This window comes from Oncorhynchus tshawytscha, unplaced genomic scaffold (genome assembly GCF_018296145.1).
Source record: "Oncorhynchus tshawytscha isolate Ot180627B unplaced genomic scaffold, Otsh_v2.0 Un_scaffold_17_pilon_pilon, whole genome shotgun sequence".
NCBI lineage: Eukaryota > Metazoa > Chordata > Actinopteri > Salmoniformes > Salmonidae > Oncorhynchus > Oncorhynchus tshawytscha.
Genome location: NW_024609830.1, coordinates 1,451,221 through 1,471,538, shown reverse-complemented (window position 1 = coordinate 1,471,538; position 20,318 = coordinate 1,451,221). Strand labels below are relative to the sequence as shown.

At 43.8% G+C, this 20,318-nt stretch overlaps 1 protein-coding gene across 1 annotated transcript in view; it reads right to left on the bottom strand.

The window, feature by feature from the left end:
• The window catches only part of chrnb2 (cholinergic receptor, nicotinic, beta 2), a 34,227-nt gene extending 14,886 nt beyond the window's left edge, over positions 1-19,341 (bottom strand). The window contains 1 exon segment of the mRNA XM_042319343.1: positions 18,482-19,341. Within this exon segment, the coding sequence (XP_042175277.1) occupies positions 18,482-18,527 (46 nt within the window). The 5' untranslated portion in view covers positions 18,528-19,341.
• Between the last annotated feature and the right edge of the window lie 977 nt (positions 19,342-20,318).

The window sequence follows — 20,318 nt, the reverse complement described above, 5'->3', positions numbered from 1 at the left end:
CTTAATCCCTCTCTCTCCCCTTCCCCTCTTTCTTTCTCCCTCTCTCTCCCCTTCCCCTCTTTCTTTCTCCCTCTCTATCCCCTTCCCGTCTCTTACTCCCTCTCTCTCCCCTTCCCCTCTTTCTTTCTCCCTCTCTATCCCCTTCCCATCTCTTACTCCCTCTCTCTCCCCTTCCTGTCTCTCTTACTCCCTCTCTCTCCTCTTCCCCTCTTTCTTTCTCCCTCTCGCCCCCTTCCTGTCTCTCTCCCCTTCCCCTCTTTCTTTCTCCCTCTCGCCCCCCTTCCTGTCTCTCTCCCTTTCCCCTCTTTCTTTCTCCCTCTCGCCCCCTTCCTGTCTCTCTCCCCTTCCCCTCTCTCTTTCTCTCTCCCCCTCTTTCCCCTACTTTCTCTCTCTCTCCCCCTCTTTCACCTACTTTCTCTCTCCCCCTCTTTCCCCTACTTTCTCTCCCTCTCCCCCTCTTTCCCCTACTTTCTCTCTCCCCCTCTTTCCCCTACTTTATCTCCCTATCCCCCTCTTTCCCCTACTTTCTCTCTCCCCCTCTTTCCCCTACTTTCTCTCTCTCCCCCTCTTCCCCTGCTCCATCTCCCCATGTTCTCTCTCTCCCCCTCTTTCCCCTGCTCTCTCTCTCCCCCTCTTTCCCCTACTTTCTCTCTCTCCCCTCTTCCCCTGCTCCATCTCCCCATGTTCTCTCTCTCCCCCTCTTTCCCCTGCTCTCTCTCTCCCCCTCTTTCCCCTACTTTCTCTCTCTCCCCCTCTTCCCCTGCTCCATCTCCCCATGTTCTCTCTCTCCCCCTTTTTCCCCTGCTCTCTCTCTCCCCCTCTTTCCCCTACTTTCTCTCTCTCCCCCTCTTCCCCTGCTCCATCTCCCCATGTTCTCTCTCTCCCCCTCTTTCCCCTGCTCTCTCTCTCCCCCTCTTTTCCCCTACTTTCTCTCTCTCCCCCTCTTCCCCCCATGCTCCATCTCCCCATGTTCTCTCTCTCCCCCTCTTTCCCCTGCTCTCTCTCCATCCCCTCTCTTTCCCCCACTTTCTCTCTCACCCCCTCTTCCCCCTGCTCCATCTCCCCATGTTCTCTCTCTCCCCCTCTTCCCCCTGCTCTCTCTCTCTCTGTGGCGTTCTGTGTTCAGTGAGCATGAATGACGGCCTCAGCGGTTGGATCAATGAAGACTGTAATCATAAGCCGTAAACTCCCCCATCCCTCTCTCCGTTTTATCTCCATCGCCTTTTCTCTCTGACAGACTGATATGGTCTCTTCCTTCGTTCCCATCACTGTCATCAATACAAATGCTGTCAGCCTGTGTGTAGCTATTTGTCTGTTTGTTGTGTGTGTTGATGTGAGTGTGTGTAAGGGGGGTAAAGACGTGCTTGTGTGTATGTGTTTATCTTTGTGAGTTTGTTTTTTAGGGGTGATGGGGTAGAGCTTGAGGCTGAGGATTGTGTGTGTGTGTGTGTGTGTGTGTGTGTGTGTGTGTGTGTGTGTGTGTGTGTGTGTGTGTGTGTGTGTGTGTGTGTGTGTGTGTGTGTGTGTGTGTGTGTGTGTGTGTGTGTGTGTGTGTGTGTGTGTGCGTGTGTGTGTGCGTGCGTGTGTGCGTGTGTGCCACATGAATAATACACATTGCTACTGAACAAAGCACGGTGGGCTCAGCTCCTGATCTTAGACATGCACTACAGACACACACACTCCTTGAATGCCCTTGACTACACTCGTCACTATGCACACACACACACACACCTAGGATACAAACACACATACACACAGTACACTACAGTTCAATACTCCCTGTCAGCACCTGCTGCTAGGCTTTAATGACATCCCTCACTATATACTCACAGAGAGCATCTGAATAAATGACCACCATTATCTCTGTCTTTCTCCTTCTCTCTCTCCCCCTTTCTCCCTCTCCTTCTCTCTCTCTCTCTTTCTCCCTCTCCTTCTCTCTCTTCACCTTTCCTTTCCTTTCCCTCCCTCCCTCCATCTCCCCCGGCCACTGTGTCATAGTCAGGCCCAGGCAGAATGGTTGTAATGTTGCTGGTAGCTCAGGTTGTATCCAGCCTGTTTTCCATTGCAAATATTGCAAAGTTAATGTGACAGCATGAATATTTCAGACTGACTCCCACATTAGACCTCGGTAAGACCTCGGGAAGGGAGGTAGAGGTACGAAATGATGACCTTACCCTGAGACTAAATCAGGATGAGACTAGATGAGACTAGATAAAGATGAGACTAGATAAGGGTGAGACTAGATAAGGATGAGACTAGATGAGACTAGATAAAGATGAGACTAGATAAGGGTGAGACTAGATAAGGGTGAGACTAGATAAGGATGAGACTAGATGAGACTAGATAAAGATGAGACTAGATAAGGGTGAGACTAGATAAGGGTGAGACTAGATAAGGGTGAGACAAGATAAGGATGAGACTAGATAAGGATGAGACTAGATGAGACTAGATAAAGATGAGACTAGGTAAGGATGAGACTAGATTAGACTAAATCAGGATGAGACTAGATAAAGATGAGACTAGATAAGGATGAGACTAGATGGGTCTAGATGAGACTAAATAAGGATGAGACTTGATGAGACTAGATAAAGATGAGACTAGATAAGGATGATACTAAATAACGATGAGACTAGATAAGGGTGAGACTAGATAAGGATGAGACTAGATGAGACTAAATCAGGATGAGACTAGATAAGGATGAGACTAGATAAAGATGAGACTAAATCAGGATGAGACTAGATGAGACTAGATAAGGATGATACTAGATAAAGATGAGACTAGATAAGGGTGAGACTAGATAAAGATGAGACTAGAAAAGGGTGAGACTAGATAAGGATGAGACTAGATGAGACTAGATGAGACTAAATAAGGATGAGACTAGATGAGACAAGATTAGACTAAATAAGGATGAGACTAGATAAGGATGAGACTAGATGAGACTAGATAAGGATGAGACTAGATAAGGATGAGACTAGATGAGACCTAGATAATGGATGAGACTAGATAAGGACAAAACTAGATAAGGATAAGACTAGAAACGGATGAGACTAGATAAGGATGAGACAAGATAAGGACAATATTAGATGAGGATGAGACTAGATAAGGATAAGACTAGAAAAGGATGAGACTAGATAAGGATGATATTAGATAAGGATGAGACTAGATGAGGAAGAGACTAGATAAGGATGAGACTAGATAAGGATGAGACTAGATAAGGATGATATTAGATAAGGACGAGGCTAGATGAGGATGAGACTAGATAAGGATGAGACTAGATAATGATGAGACTAGATAACGATGTTATTAGATAAGGATGAGACTAGATAAGGATGATAATAGATAAGGATGATACTAGATAAGGATGAGACTAGATGAGACTAAATCAGGATGAGATGAGACTAGATAAGGATGATATTAGATAATGATGAGACTAGATAAGGATGATATTAGATAAGGATGAGACTAGATAAGGATGATAATAGATAAGGATGAGACTAGATGAGACTAAATCAGGATGAGACAAGATAAGGATGAGATGAGACTAGATAAGGATGATATTAGATAACGATGAGACTAGATAAGGATGAGATGAGACTAGAAAAGGATGAGACTAAAGGATGAGACTAGATAAGACTAGATAAGGACGAAACTCGATAAGGATAAGATAAGGATGAGACTAGATGAGGATGAGTCTAGATAAGGATGATATTAGATAAGCATGAGACTAGATAAGGATGAGACTAGATGAGACTAGATAAGGATGTTACTAGATAAGAATGATATTAGATAAGCATGAGACTAGATAAGGATGAGATTAGATGATACTAGATAAGAATGAGACGAGATAAGGATGAGACTAGATAAGGATGATATTAGATAAGGATGAGACTAGATAAGGATGAGACTAGATAAGGATGATAATAGATCAGGATGAGACTAGATGAGACTAAATCAGGATGAGACAAGATAAGGATGAGATGAGACTAGATAAGGATGATATTAGATAACGATGAGACTAGATAAGGATGAGATGAGACTAGAAAAGGATGAGACTAAAGGATGAGACTAGATAAGACTAGATAAGGACGAAACTCGATAAGGATAAGATAAGGATGAGACTAGATGAGGATGAGTCTAGATAAGGATGATATTAGATAAGGATGAGACTAGATGAGGATGAGACTAGATAAGGATGAGACTAGATAAGGATGAGACTAGATCAGGATGATATTAGATAAGGATGAGACTAGATAAGGGTGAAACAGGATGAGACTAAATCAGGATGAGACTAGATAAGAATGAGACTAGATAAGGAGGATAATAGATAAGGATGATACTAGATAAGGATGAGAGTAGATGAGACTAGACAAGACTAAATAAGGATGTTACTAGATAAGGATGATATTAGATAAGGATGAGACTCAATAAGGATGAGGCTAGATGAGACTAAATCAGGATGAGACAAGATAAGGATGAGACTAGATGAGACTAGATAAGGATGAGACTAGATAAGGATGATATTAGATAAGCATGAGACTAGATAAGGATGAGACTAGATGAGACTAGATAAGGATGTTACTAGATAAGAATGATATTAGATAAGGATGAGACTAGATAAGGATGAGATTAGATGATACTAGATAAGAATGAGATGAGATAAGGATGAGACTAGATAAGGATGATACTAAATACGGATGTGACTAGATGAGACTAGATACGGATGAGACTAGATAAGGATGATATTAGATAAGGATGAGACTAGATAAGGATGATACTAGATTACGATGAGACTAGATAAGGATGAGACTAAATAAGGATGATACTGGATAAGGATGAGACTAGATAAGAATGAGACTAGACAAGGATGAGACTAAATAAGGATGAGACTAGATGAGACCAGACAAGGATGAAACTAAATAAGGATGAGACTAGATGAGACCAGATAAGGATGAGACTAGATAAGGATGAGACTAGATAAGGATGATATTAGGTAAGGATGAGACTAGATAAGGATGAGACTAGATAAGGATGATATCAGATAAGGATGAGACTAGATAAGGATGAGATGAGACTAGATAAGGATGATACTAGATAATGATGTGACTAGATAAGGATGAGATTAGATGAGACTAGATAAGGAGGAGACTAGAAGAGACCAGATAAGGATGAGACTAGATGAGACTAGATAAGGATGATAATAGATAACAAAGATACGAGATAAGGATGAGACTAGATAAGACTGGATCAGGATGAGACTAGATCAGGATGAGACTGGATAATGTTGAGACTGGATAATGAGGAGACTAGACAAGGATGAGACTGGATAATGATGAGACTGGATAAGGATGAGACAAGATAATGATGAGACTAGATAAGGATGAGACTGGATAAGGATGAGACTAGATAAGGATGAGACTGGATAATGATGAGACTAGATAAGGATGAGACTAGATCCGGATGAGAGTGGATAATGATGAGACAAGATAAGGATGAGACTGGATAAGGATGAGACTCGATAAGGATGAGACTGGATAATGATGAGACTAGATAAGGATGAGACTAGATCCGGATGAGAGTGGATAATGATGAGACAAGATAAGGATGAGACTGGATAAGGATGAGACTGGATAAGGATGAGACTAGATAAGGATGAGACTAGATAATGATGAGACTATATAAGGATGAGACTGGATCAGGATGAGACTGGATAATGATGAGACTAGATAAGGATGAGACTGGATAAGGACGAGACTGGATAAGGATGAGACTGGATAAGGATGAGACTGGATAATGATGAGACTAAATAAGGATGAGTCTAGATAAGGATGAGACAGGATAAGGATGAGACTGGATAAGGATGAGACTGGATAATGATGAGACTAAATAAGGATGAGACTAAATAAGGATGAGTCTAGATAAGGATGAGACAGGTTTTGTCTACAAACATGGTTTATTTTTTGGGGTGATTCGAATAGTTACAAGACTTCATGTGCTTCCCCTCCGAACCCCAAAACACAGAGGTCTAAGAAACAGCAACACACTCATGAAACACACACTCGTGTTCTACTTTACACACACACAGCCCATTTCACACAAACATTCAAACACATTCATACACACCACAGGAGGATGGTGGCACCTTGGTTTCCTGACCCCTCCTGTCTCAGCCTCCAGTATTTATGCTGCAGTACTTAATGTGTCGGGGGGCTAGGGTCAGTTTGTTATATCTGGAGTACCTCTCCTGTCCTATTCGGTGTCCTGTGTGAATCTAAGTGTGCGTTCTCTAATTCTCTCTTTCTCTCTCTCTCTCTCTCTCTCTCTCTCTCTCTCTCTCTCTCTCTCTCTCTCTCTCTCTCTCTCTCTCTCTCTCTCTCTGTCTCTCTCTCGGAGGACATGAGCCCTAGGACCATGCCCCAGGACTACCTGACATGATGACTCCTTGCTGTCCCCAGTCCACCTGGCCGTGCTGCTGCTCCAGTTTCAACTGTTCTGCCTTATTATTATTCGACCATGCTGGTCATTTATGAACATTTGAACATCTTGGCCATGTTCTGTTATAATCTCCACCCGGCACAGCCAGAAGAGGACTGGCCACCCCACATAGCCTGGTTCCTCTCTAGGTTTCTTCCTAGGTTTTGGCCTTTCTAGGGAGTTTTTCCTAGCCACCGTGCTTCTACACCTGCATTGCTTGCTGTTTGGGGTTTTAGGCTGGGTTTCTGTACAGCACTTTGAGATATCAGCTGATGTACGAAGGGCTATATAAATCAATTTGATTTGATTTTGGTTTCCAGGTGTTTAATGCTATTCCACTGGCTCCATTCCAGCCATTATTATGAGCTGTTCTCCCCTTAGCAGCCTCCACTGACACACACCTCAAACCAACGGATAGAAGGTTAAGACACACCCTACTGGGGGAAACCGGGACACACAGGACCAGCACCCTGCATCTAAATTGAATCATCTTGTTTGGCTTATTGTAGTGATGATGATTCATATTTATATAGAAACCCTATTGCACAGTGGGAGAGGAGGGGGAGGTGAGGGGTGAGATTAGAGGGGGAGTAGGAGGGTTGTGTTCTCTTCTCCTCTCTGTAGCTGGCTAGAGAGGTTTTTTGGTGGCGGCTGAAGCCTTTTATGCTGTCTCCTGTCTCCTTGTGTCTCCACAACCAGACCCAGGCCCCAGCCCAGCAGGCTGGCTGTGGAGACACCAGGAGACAGGACAGGGCAGGCTGGATGTGGAGACACCAGGAGACAGGACAGGCCAGGCTGGCTGTGGAGACACCAGGGGGCAGGCCAGGCCAGGCTGGCTGTGGAGACACCAGGAGACAGGACAGACCAGGCTGGCTGTGGAGACACCAGGAGACAGGACAGGCCAGACTGGCTGTGGAGACACCAGGAGACAGGACAGGCCAGGCTGGCTGTGGAGACACCAGGGGGCAGGCCAGGCCAGGCTGGCTGTGGAGACACCAGGAGACAGGACAGACCAGGCTGGCTGTGGAGACACCAGGAGACAGGACAGGCCAGACTGGCTGTGGAGACACCAGGAGACAGGACAGGCCAGGCTGGCTGTTGAGACACCAGGAGACAGGACAGGCCAGGCTGGCTGTGGAGACACCAGGGGGCAGGCCAGGCCAGGCTGGCTGTGGAGACACCAGGAGACAGGACAGACCAGGCTGGCTGTGGAGACACCAGGGGGCAGGACAGGCCAGGCTGGCTGTGGAGACACCAGGGGGCAGGCCAGGCCAGGCTGGCTGTGGAGACACCAGGAGACAGGACAGGCCAGGCTGGCTGTGGAGACACCAGGGGGCAGGCCAGGCCAGGCTGGCTGTGGAGACACCAGGAGACAGGACAGGCCAGGCTGGCTGTGGAGACACCAGGAGACAGGACAGGCCAGGCTGTCTGTGGAGACACCAGGGGGCAGGCCAGGCCAGGCTGGCTGTGGAGACACCAGGAGACAGGACAGACCAGGCTGGCTGTGGAGACACCAGGGGACAGGCAGGACAGGCCAGGCTGGCTGTGGAGACACCAGGGGTGGAGACAGGCCAGGCCAGGCTGGCTGTGGAGACACCAGGAGACAGGACAGGCCAGGCTGGCTGTGGAGACACCAGGGGGCAGGCCAGGCTGGCTGTGGAGACACCAGGAGACAGGACAGGCCAGGCTGGCTGTGGAGACACCAGGAGACAGGACAGGCCAGGCCAGACTGGCTGCAGGACTGCTAGGCTCCAGCATGCTGGTTCTCAGAAGACCATAGCAGTCGTCATAACTAAGGCCATAACACTGATCCTAAAACTAACAGCAGAGTGGACAAAATGAGCTACTGGGTTTCTGCATTCCAGAACTCTCTGGAACACCTCAGAACTCACACCAGAAACAGCTACTGGTCTTATAGGAGAAGAGGCACATGGACAAAAAATATTAAATGGAGAAAATATGGTGACAGCATTTTTGTTAGTCATAAAGCCTTTGGAAAACCGTCACCCTCATCTTCTTTCTCTGTGTTTTTGGATATTCAGTTGATTGAGATGATTGCTTTTATTAAGGCAGAGCAACTAGCCAAGAGGCACAATCCTTCTGCTCCTCTTGGTCTGAGAATAACATATCACATATCACATCACGTCATATCAAATCACATAATATCTAATTGTATCTCAACATTTCACAAACATCATATCAAATTAAATCATATCAGGTCATATTGCCATTCTGTATCAGAGTACAGAGATAGAGACATTAGCCCAAAACTCTAAGAGTCCGACAGGCACACACTGCCAGGCCCTATACTACACTACACCCTCACAGACACAGATCATTTAGACTGAGGAAGAGATACGGCCTGCTAACCAGTAATAGTCCGTATCTCACTGTAACTAACATCCTTTGCATTGGCCAATGTCACTACAGACTGATTTAACTTATTGGAACATTACTGGCGTATAATCAGGAGCTGTGATATGACTCAGACCAGGCTTTCGATGAATTGAGCGATAAATGATAGTTTGTCACAGAATTACTGCTAGTTGACTGGCATTGTGACAGTAGCTTTGGCACTTATAGGGCATTTAGTTTGAATGGTAATGGAAATCTCATCTCTTCCTCCATACGCACCAAAAAATTATTTATCTTACATTTTGTGCACAAATTTGTGTACATCCCTGTTAGTGAGTATTTCTCCTTTGCCAAGATGATTCATCCACCTGACAGGTGTGGCATATCAAGAAGCTGATTAAACAGCATGGTCATTACACCGGTGCACCTTGTGCTGGGGACAATAAAAGGCCACTCCAAAATGTGCAGTTCTGTAACACAATACAATGCCACCGATATCTCAAGTTTTGACATAGCGTCCAACTGGCATGTTGACTGCAGAGCTGTTGCCAGAGAATTGAATGTTCATTTCTCAACGCCGTTTTAGAGAATTTGGCAGTACTGCAACCAGCCTCAAAAATGCAGACTACGTGTAATCCCGCCTGCCCAGGAGGGGGAAAAATATTCTGATTCCTATGCCCTCCCAGGCCCACCCATGGCTGAGCCCCTGCCCAGTCATATGAAATCCATAGCTTAGGGCCTAATGAATTTATTTCCATTGATTGATTTCCTTCTATGAACTGCAGCTCTGTAAAATCATTGAAATTGTTGCAGGTTGCCTTTATATTTTTGTTCAGTATACATTTGTTATATGATTTAAGCCAGTTTTGGGTATATACACACTACCGTTAAAAAGTTTTGGGTCACTTAGAAATGTCCCTGTTTTTGAAAGAAGTATACATTTTTGTCCATTAAAATAACATCAAATTGATCAGAAATACAGTGTAGACATTGTTAATGTTGTAAATGACTATTGTAGCTGGTAACGGCTGATTTTTAGTGGAATATCTACATAGGCGTACAGAGGCCCATTATCAGCAACCATCACCATCACACCCATTATCAGCAACCATGTGTTCCAATGGCACGTTGTGTTAGCTAATTCAAGTTTATCATTTTATAAGGCTAATTGATCATTAGAAAACCCTTTTGCAATTATGTTAGCACAGCTGAAAACGGTTGTGCTAATTTAAAGAAGCAATAAAATAGGCCTTCTTTAGACTAGTTGAGTATCTGGAGCATGAGCATTTGTGGGATCGATTACAGGCTCAAAATGGCCAGAAACAAAGTACTTTCTTCTGAAACTCCTCAGTCTATTCTTGTTCTGAGAAATGAAGGCAATTCTATGCGAGAAATTGCCATGAAACTGAAGATCTCGTACAACGCTCTGTACCCTTTACAGAACAGCGCAAACTGGCTCTAACCAGAATAGAAAGAGGAGTGGGAGGCCCCGGTGCACAACTGAGCAAGAGGGCAAGTACATTAGAGTGTCTAGTTTGAGAAAGATGCCTCACAAGTCCTCAACTGGCAGCTTCATTAAATAGTACACGCAGAACACCAGTCTCAACGTCAACAGTAAAGAGGAGACTCTAGGATGCTGGCCTTCTATGCAGAGTTGCAAAGAAAAAGCCATATCTCAGACTGGCCAAAAAAAAGAAAAGATTAAGATGGGCAAAAGAACATAGACACTGGACAGAGGAACTCTGCCTAGAAGGCCAGCATCCCGGATGACTTACCAAAACTATAGTTTGTTAACAAGGGATTTGTGGAGTGGTTGAAAGGGGAGTTTTGATGACTCCAACCTAAGTGTATGTAAACTTCCGACTTTAACTGGGGGATTCAAATAACTGGATTCAGTCTGTATATAACTGGGGGTGGTTGAACCTAGTGGTTCCAGCATTGGGCCAGTAACTGAAAGGTTGCTGGATCGAATCCCCCAGCTGACAAAATTTGTGGAGTGGTTGAAAAACAAGTTTCAAGTTCTACAACCTAAGTCTATGTAAACTTCCGACTTCAAGGTAAAAATCTGTCGTTCTACCCATGAACAAGGCAGTTCTTAACTTACTTCACGAGTTAAATAAAGGTTACATTTAAAAAATGTAACTTGAGTCTTCCTGGGTATGACATGACAACTTGGCACACCATTCTTCTCTGAAGATCCTCTCAAGCGCTCTCAGGTTGGATGGGGAGCCTCGCTGCACAGTTATTTTCAGGTCTCTCCAGAGATGTTCGATCGAGTCCGGGCTCTGGCTGGGCCACTCAAGGACATTCAGAGACTTGTCCTGAAGCCACACCTGCGTTGTCTTGGCTGTGTGCTTAACGTTGTTGTCCTGTTGGAAGGTGAACCTTCGTCCCAGTCTGCCAGACTGCTTTGTAATAGACAGACAGTCCCAAGTCACATGGAACAACAGAGCGAAGAATACGTACAGTCATTTAGGTGTGTTTTTAATTTGTTTTATTTCACCTTTATTTAACCAGGTAGGCCAGTTGAGGACAAGTTCTCATTTACAATTGCAACCTGGCCAAGATAAAGCAAAGCAGTGCGACACAAACAACAACACAGAGTTACACATGGAATAAACAAACATACAGTTAATAATACAATAGAAAAAGTCTATATACAGTGTGTGCAAATGAGGTAGGATAAGGGAGGTAAGGCAATAAATAGGCCATAGTGGCGAAATAATTACAATTTAGCAATTAAACACTGGAGTGATAGATGTGCAGAAGATGAATGTGCAAGTAGAGATACTGGGGTGCAAAGGATTAAGTGTCTGCCATCACCTGCTGGATGTTATATACGCTGAATATACTGTATCACCACAGCAGGTAGTGCCAGTTTACATGAGGGGTAACAGATGTGGTGTGTGTAGCGTGGAGGGGGTGTTGTCTGTACACATGTGCGTCAAATCAAAAATCAAGTCACATGTTATTTGTCCCATACACGTGTTTAGCAGATGTTATTGTGGGTGTAGTGAAATGCTTGTGTTTCTAGCATTAACAGTGCAGTAATATATAACAGTAATATCTAACAATTTCACAACAATACACACAATCTAAAGGAAAGGAAAGAAATTAAGAATATATAAATATTTGGGCGAGCAATGTCAGAACAGCATAGACTAAGATGCAGTAGAATACAGTATATACATATAAGATGAGTAATGCAAAATATGTCAACATTATTAAAGTGACTAGTGTTCCATTATTAAAGTGACCAATGATTCCAAATCTATGTATATAGGGCAGCAGCCCCAAATGTGCTAGTGATGTCTATTTAACAGCATTTAACAGTCTGATGGCATTGAGATAGAAGCTGTTTTTCAGTCTCTAGGTCCCAGCTTTGATGCACCTGTACTGACCTCGCCTTCTGGATGGTAGTGGGGTGAACAGGCAGTGGCTCAGGTGGTTCTTGTCCTTGATGATCTTTTTGGCCTTCCAAATGTGTGTATAAAACACCCCCTCCGCTCTGTGTTAACTACTCATTTATACAATTAATGCGTTAACTACCCTGTTTGTATAAAGTTAATGTGTGTGTGTGTGTGTGTGTGTGTGTGTGTGTGTGTGTGTGTGTGTGTGTGTGTGTGTGTGTGTGTGTGTGTGTGTGTGTGTGTGTCTCGTTGTTGTACTGATGATGATAGATGGTTAGTTAACCCAGGGCTGAGGGGGAGTCCCCTGTCCTGTCACTCTCTATTGATTGGTTGGAAATCTAAAGGCAGCTGTAACTCGGCCAATCAGTGATGTGTTTATTGCTCTTCTCTGCGCCAATCCATGTTGAGCAGACATCAACAGTAAATTACAGAGAGGTTAATGAGCCGAAACAACACAAAACACCAGCCAACAGCAACCACTTACCCCTGCTGAACAACTCATAAAAATAGCCACTGGACAATTTACATTGAACCCCCCCCTTTTACACTGCTGCTACTTGCTGTTTGTTACCTATGCATAGTCACTTCGCCCCCACCTACATATACACCTACATGTACCTCAACTAGCCGGTACCCCTGCACTCTGACTCGGTACCGGTACCCCTGCACTCTGACTCGGTACCGGTGCCCCTGCACTCTGACTCGGTACCGGTACCCCTGCACTCTGACTCGGTACCGGTGCCCCTGCACTCTGACTCGGTACCGGTGCCCCTGCACTCTGACTCGGTACCGGTGCCCCTGCACTCTGACTCGGTACCGGTGCCCCTGCACTCTGACTCGGTACCGGTACCCCTGCACTCTGACTCGGTACCGGTGCCCCTGCACTCTGACTCGGTACCGGTACCCCTGCACTCTGGACTGGATTGTCTTGGCAAAGGATCAATTCTCACTAACAGGGATGTAAACTAAATTTTTAGAGAAATAAGCTTTTGTATATATGGAACATTTATGGGATCTTTTATTTCAGCTCATCAAACATGGGACCAACACTTTACATGTTGTGTTTATACTTTTGCACAGTATATATGCAGACCTGAAGAAATTTAAGCAGCACTTTGAAAGCAAGCATTACAAGTCTCAAATGGACCCAGTACTGGTTGATGTGCAGGCCTAAGTGGTCACACACACTCAAATGGACCTACAGCTGGGGTAAGATTCTTCCATCATTCACACACAGTAGACATAGTATAAACCACCATGTTGTCAACGAAATGCTGTCCTCAATGCTATTGTCTATGGCTCAATTTGTGGAAATGCTGTGATGACTCATTGTCTTTAATGTCACACAATGACCACGATTTGAATGCTGCAACTAAGACGGAAGGACGTTGAGAGACACACTCTGAGGCCCAGAGTATGACTGGACATGGGGTAACAACAATCTAAAGGGGTGTTGAAGCACACCAGCACCACATTTTATGTTTATTCCATGGCTAACCATCTCTCTAGCTACCCCTTATTCCACACTATGCCTTTCATGCCCCATGGTCCCTCAACTTCAGACCCTTTTAACTCTCCATCTTATCGCTGTAAAACCACCCTACGTTCACCCAATTTCCCTATGCTGCTTCCTTCACTTGTTCTTCTCCAGATTTGATCATATCTAGACTCAGAAACACATTTAAAAGTGTTGTGGTGTACTGTTTTTACTACCTTTCTTTCGCCTATGTAAATTCTGTCCTCCTGCTCATCCTGGGGTTCAGACTGAATGCAATGGTAAAGGTGCTGCCCACAATTGATAGCAGCAACATGGAGCTGTTACATTGACCAGAAGGGTGTTGATATAGCTGTGTTTAGGCATGGCTTCATGGACCTGTTACACTAGAAGGGTGTTGATATAGCTGTGTTTAGGCATGGCTACATGGACCTGTTACACTAGAAGGGTGTTGATATAGCTGTGTTTAGCCATGGCTACATGGACCTGTTACATTGACTAGAAGGGTGTTGATATAGCTGTGTTTAGCCATGGCTACATGGACCTGTTACATTGACCAGAAGGGTGTTGATATAGCTGTGTTTAGGCATGGCTACATGGACCTGTTACACTAGAAGGGTGTTGATATAGCTGTGTTTAGACATGGCTACATGGACCTGTTACATTGACCAGAAGGGTGTTGATATAGTTGTGTTTAGACATGGCTACATGGACCAGTTACACTAGAAGGGTGTTGATATAGCTGTGTTTAGGCATGGCTACATGGACCTGTTACACTAGAAGGGTGTTGATATAGCTGTGTTTAGGCATGGCTACATGGACCTGTTACATTGACTAGAAGGGTGTTGATATAGCTGTGTTTAGGCATGGCTACATGGACCTGTTACATTGACCAGAAGGGTGTTGATATAGCTGTGTTTAGGCATGGCTACATAGACCTGTTACACTAGAAGGGTGTTGATATAGCTGTGTTTAGGCATGGCTTCATGGACCTGTTACACTAGAAGGGTGTTGATATAGCTGTGTTTAGGCATGGCTACATGGACCTGTTACACTAGAAGGGTGTTGATATAGCTGTGTTTAGACATGGCTACATGGACCTGTTACATTGACCAGAAGGGTGTTGATATAGTTGTGTTTAGACATGGCTACATGGACCTGTTACACTAGAAGGGTGTTGATATAGCTGTGTTTAGACATGGCTACATGGACCTGTTACACTAGAAGGGTGTTGATATAGCTGTGTTTAGGCATGGCTACATGGACCTGTTACATTGACTAGAAGGGTGTTGATATAGCTGTGTTTAGGCATGGCTACATGGACCTGTTACATTGACCAGAAGGGTGTTGATATAGCTGTGTTTAGGCATGGCTACATGGACCTGTTACACTAGAAGGGTGTTGATATAGCTGTGTTTAGGCATGGCTTCATGGACCTGTTACACTAGAAGGGTGTTGATATAGCTGTGTTTAGGCATGGCTACATGGACCTGTTACACTAGAAGGGTGTTGATATAGCTGTGTTTAGACATGGCTACATGGACCTGTTACATTGACCAGAAGGGTGTTGATATAGTTGTGTTTAGACATGGCTACATGGACCTGTTACACTAGAAGGGTGTTGATATAGCTGTGTTTAGACATGGCTACATGGACCTGTTACACTAGAAGGGTGTTGATATAGCTGTGTTTAGGCATGGCTACATGGACCTGTTACATTGACTAGAAGGGTGTTGATATAGCTGTGTTTAGGCATGGCTACATGGACCTGTTTCATTGACCAGAAGGGTGTTGATATAGCTGTGTTTAGGCATGGCTACATGGACCTGTTACACTAGAAGGGTGTTGATATAGCTGTGTTTAGGCATGGCTTCATGGACCTGTTACACTAGAAGGGTGTTGATATAGCTGTGTTTAGGCATGGCTACATGGACCTGTTACATTGACCAGAAGGGTGTTGATATAGCTGTGTTTAGGCATGGCTACATGGACCTGTTACACTAGAAGGGTGTTGATATAGCTGTGTTTAGACATGGCTACATGGACCTGTTACATTGACCAGAAGGGTGTTGATATAGCTGTGTTTAGGCATGGCTACATGGACCTGTTACACTAGAAGGGTGTTGATATAGCTGTGTTTAGACATGGCTACATGGACCTGTTACATTGACCAGAAGGGTGTTGATATAGCTGTGTTTAGGCATGGCTACATGGACCTGTTACACTAGAAGGGTGTTGATATAGCTGTGTTTAGGCATGGCTACATGGACCTGTTACACTAGAAGGGTGTTGATATAGCTGTGTTTAGGTATGGCTTCCTTGTTTTGAGTCTGTTAGGTGTGTTTCTCATTCTGCTGGAGTTGACCTAGTATTTTCTATAAAAGCTACCTTACACCTTCAGTTGTTTCTACATTTGTAACTCACCAACCAAAATTTACAATATGCTGTTTTACATGGTGTTATTTGTGCTGGTCTAAAATCAGAAGAATCTGTGTGTTGTTCTCTGATAGGAATACTAGTTCATAGGGTGATCTTCGATGTCCCAGGTTTGTGGCATTGATGAAGAAATCATTTCATCTTTACTTACATTCAGATGTTTATATGTTATGTATAAAAGGCACATGCATGCATTGTTTACTATTTAGATTTTATTAAAACAATTGAATTGTTGGAGTTAAGGTGTGTGGTGGTTATTTCTTTATTATCAAATGAGGAGAGACAAACTCATCACACAAGTCAGATTTACACATAAACTAATCTTAATTCACTTATTAATAAGGAAAGCAGGTCACACCACACACACAAGTTAATAATGTGAGTACCCTGCAATAGTGATGGCTGGTCAACGAACCATCCTTATATGATTCGTTGAGAGCCCCGACACAAAGGAAACAAAGCTCTTTTATAGCAAAGATACACCCCCTTAGTCTACATGACAAACAACAGATGTGTAGAATAGGTCATAATGATTTGCATAAAATAAATTGACAATTCACAGCAGACAGTATCTGCTGTAAAGACTGTTCTCATTGTGCAGAAACCAGGGTCTGGCCTGGTCTGAACAGGGTCTGTTCCTCTCATCATTATCCATACCGGAGCCATCTCTATCCTGGTACCTCCCAGCACACAAACACCAACTCATGCTATGGAATGCGGTCTTTAGGTTTTATCACCAAAGGCATGGTAAATCCACGGTCAGCATTGAGCCCCCAGAGGCCCAATTCAGAAGACCATGCCCAGATGACAGTGTTATAAGACCCCTATTATATTCCACAAAACATCTTGTAATTTCGCTCTCACAGGTGTTTGACGTGATTGATGGGCGACTGTTGCATTCTGGTAAAAACAATATGCTTATTCATTCATGATTATGGATACATTCTGCAATGAGTTCATTTGGCTTTGAATCTGCAACAGAACATGTCAACAAGTTAGTTCTCAATTGCTTTAATACAGCAGTGCATTCTAACACCATGCCAACTTATTCATATAGCTGGCTGACAGCAAACGTGTCAGCTAGAGATGAAGTGCAAGAGCTTGCAGGGATTTGTAGTCTACGTGCAAGAGCTTGCAGGGATTTGTAGTCATGATGTCTATTTGATGCTAATTAGCATTTTGGAATCCGAGAGTAAATAGAGCTGAATATATAGATAAAAGTATCGTTGTCTGAGAGAGATTTACACGAGAGCGAACCATTTCCATGTTTCACTGCTAGGTTTTATGACGCGTCCACTGTGGGGCTCAATTGTGTAGGTAGGGGGGTGTATGTGTGTAGGTAGGGGGTGTATGTGTGTAGGTAGGGGGTGTATGTGTGTAGGTAGGGGGTGTATGTGTGGGCCATGTGAGTGCTTATATTTGTCCTATTTCACACAAGTACACGTCCATATTGAGACACCCTCGGGAGTGGTGTCATGGCCAGGGTCTGCCTTTATCAACGGTGACCCTGGTGCAATTAGGGTTAAGTGCCGTGTGTGTGTGTGTGTGTGTGTGTGTGTGTGTGTGTGTGTGTGTGTGTGTGTGTGTGTGTGTGTGTGTGTGTGTGTGTGTAAATCATACATCTAACCTTGGATCCCACACTAGGGTGATAATGTTACTTGATCTGTGTACTATAAGCAAGGCCAGCTATACAGTGACACATAATCTTCCATTATCAGTCATGTAACGTCATTAATGGCTAAGAAATATAGACTAAAAGGCTATGTCGATGGGAAAAACATTCTCTCAATAGAAAGGAAGACATATCCACACAGTAATGGGGACTCAATAATCATGGATTGCTTGGGTATAGGATTCAACGCGTCTTTTATTGTAGGAGGGGAACTCACCTTCTCCATTGTATTGCATTCTGCAATATATGAACGCGTAGCATAAAGAGAAATATTGTCTTCCTGGTTGCCTTCAGTAATGTTGTCATAAAAGATCACCCCAGTTGAGCGCATAACGTAATGCAGTTATGATGTATCATTTCTCCCTAACATCATCATTCCGTTGTAGCCTAGTACGTACTCACACACAGCCGTTAGGAGAACGATGGTGACACAGCAATGAAACGGTCATTATCTGTATCTTGTCTTCTCCTCTCCCTTTATCCAACTACCCCTCCCTCAAAGCATCCTTCCATTAAATCTATAGAAGACTAATGTATGGTGCTTTCAGCACCTCGTGGTCGTACCGAGAAGAGCCACACAAAAGCGCATCATTCCCGACTCCGGCGAGCCATTAACAAAGCCTCGACAGACAACTTACTCACCTCTCACAATGGCGAGTAGGCACAGCAGCAGCGTCCAAGCGCCCATCGCTGCTCAGATGCGTGCGTATGTGTGCGCTCCGAACCAAAAGGTGCTCACTCGAACCTCGAACGCCTCCGGAACAGACGCAGTGTACTCTTCTTGATATTCCGTTATTAATTCTTCACTCGGTACCTGTCATGGTTCCGTCAGGTCTTCTCAGTACAGACATAGTTTTTATTCGTGTCTAAAATCTCCAGGTATACTTACGAGTCGAGCCGAGCGGGATTGGCTGTCCGTGTTGTGCTAACAGCCTGGACTCATAGACTAGACGTAACATAGTAAATGTAAATCCGGGATACTCAAATTAGTCATGTTATGTTTGGTGTGGTTACATAAGACAGAAGGTTAATTAAGGCAAAAACTAAAGTAGGGTGGTTGGTCCGGGTGGATGGGTGGATGTTTAATGCAAAGGTTGATGGGTGGAAATAGAACGCAAAAGTATAGCAACCCAAAAGTTGCATTTCGAATCTCATCACGGACAACTTTAGCATTTTAACGAATTACCAATTTTGCAACTTCTTATGACTTTTGATCTATTTTGCAACTATTTAGCATGTTAACTAACCCTTTCCTTGACCCTAACCTTAACCCTAAACCGTAGCCTAGGTAATGTTACTGTTAGCCACCTAACTAATGTTAGTGAAAACAAATTGGAATTTGTAGCATATGATAGGTTTGCAATTTTGTAAAATATTGTATGGTGTGTGGTGGTTATTTCAATATTGCAATAATAACATATTGTACAAATTGCAATTTGTAAGATATCATATGATGATCGACATCCACTAATTAATACATACAGAGCCTTGCAAAAGTATTCATCCCCTTTGGCGTTTTTTCCTATTTTGTTGCATTACAACCTGTCATTTAAATGGATTTTTATTTGGATTTCATGTAATGGACATACACAAAATAGTCCAAATTGGTGAAGTGAAATGTAAAAAATAACTTGTTTCAAAAAACAAAACAAAAACAAAAAAATGGAAAAGTGGTGAGTGCATATGTTTTCACCCCCTTTGCTATGAAGCCCCTAAATAAGATCTGGTGCAATCAATTACCTTCAGAAGTCACATAATTATTTAAATAAAGTCCACCTGTGTGCATTCTAAGTGTCACATGATCTGTCACATGATTTCAGTATATATACACCTGTTCTGAAAGGCCCCCGATTCTGCAACATCACTAAGCAAGGGGCACCACCAAGCAAGTGACACCATGAAGATCAAGGAGCTCTCCAAACAGGTCAGGGACAAAGTTGTGGAGAAGTACAGACCAGGTTTGGGTTCTAAAAAAATATCTGAAACTTTAAACATCCCACAGAGCACCATTAAATCCATTATTAAAAAATGGAAAGAATATGGCACCACAACAAACCTGCCAAGAGAGGGCCGCCCACCAAAACTCACGGACCAGGCAAGGTGGGCATTAATCAGAGAGGCCACAAAGAGACCAAAGATAACCCTGAAGGAGCTGCAAAGCTCCACAGAGGAGATGGGAGTACCTGTCCATATGTCCACTTTAAGCCGTACACTCCACAGAGCTGGGCGTTAAGGAAGAGTGGCCAGAATTTTGGGGGCTTTTTGGCCATCAAGGAACACACTATGTCTGACACAAACCCAACACCTCTCATCACCCAGAGAACACTATCTCCACAGTGAAGCATGGTGGTGGCAGCATCAAGCTGTGGGGATGTTTTTCATCGGCAGGGACTGGGAAATTGGTTAGAATTTAAGGAATAATGGATGGCGCTAAATACAGGGACATTTCTGAGGGAAACCTGTTTCAGTCTTCCAGAGA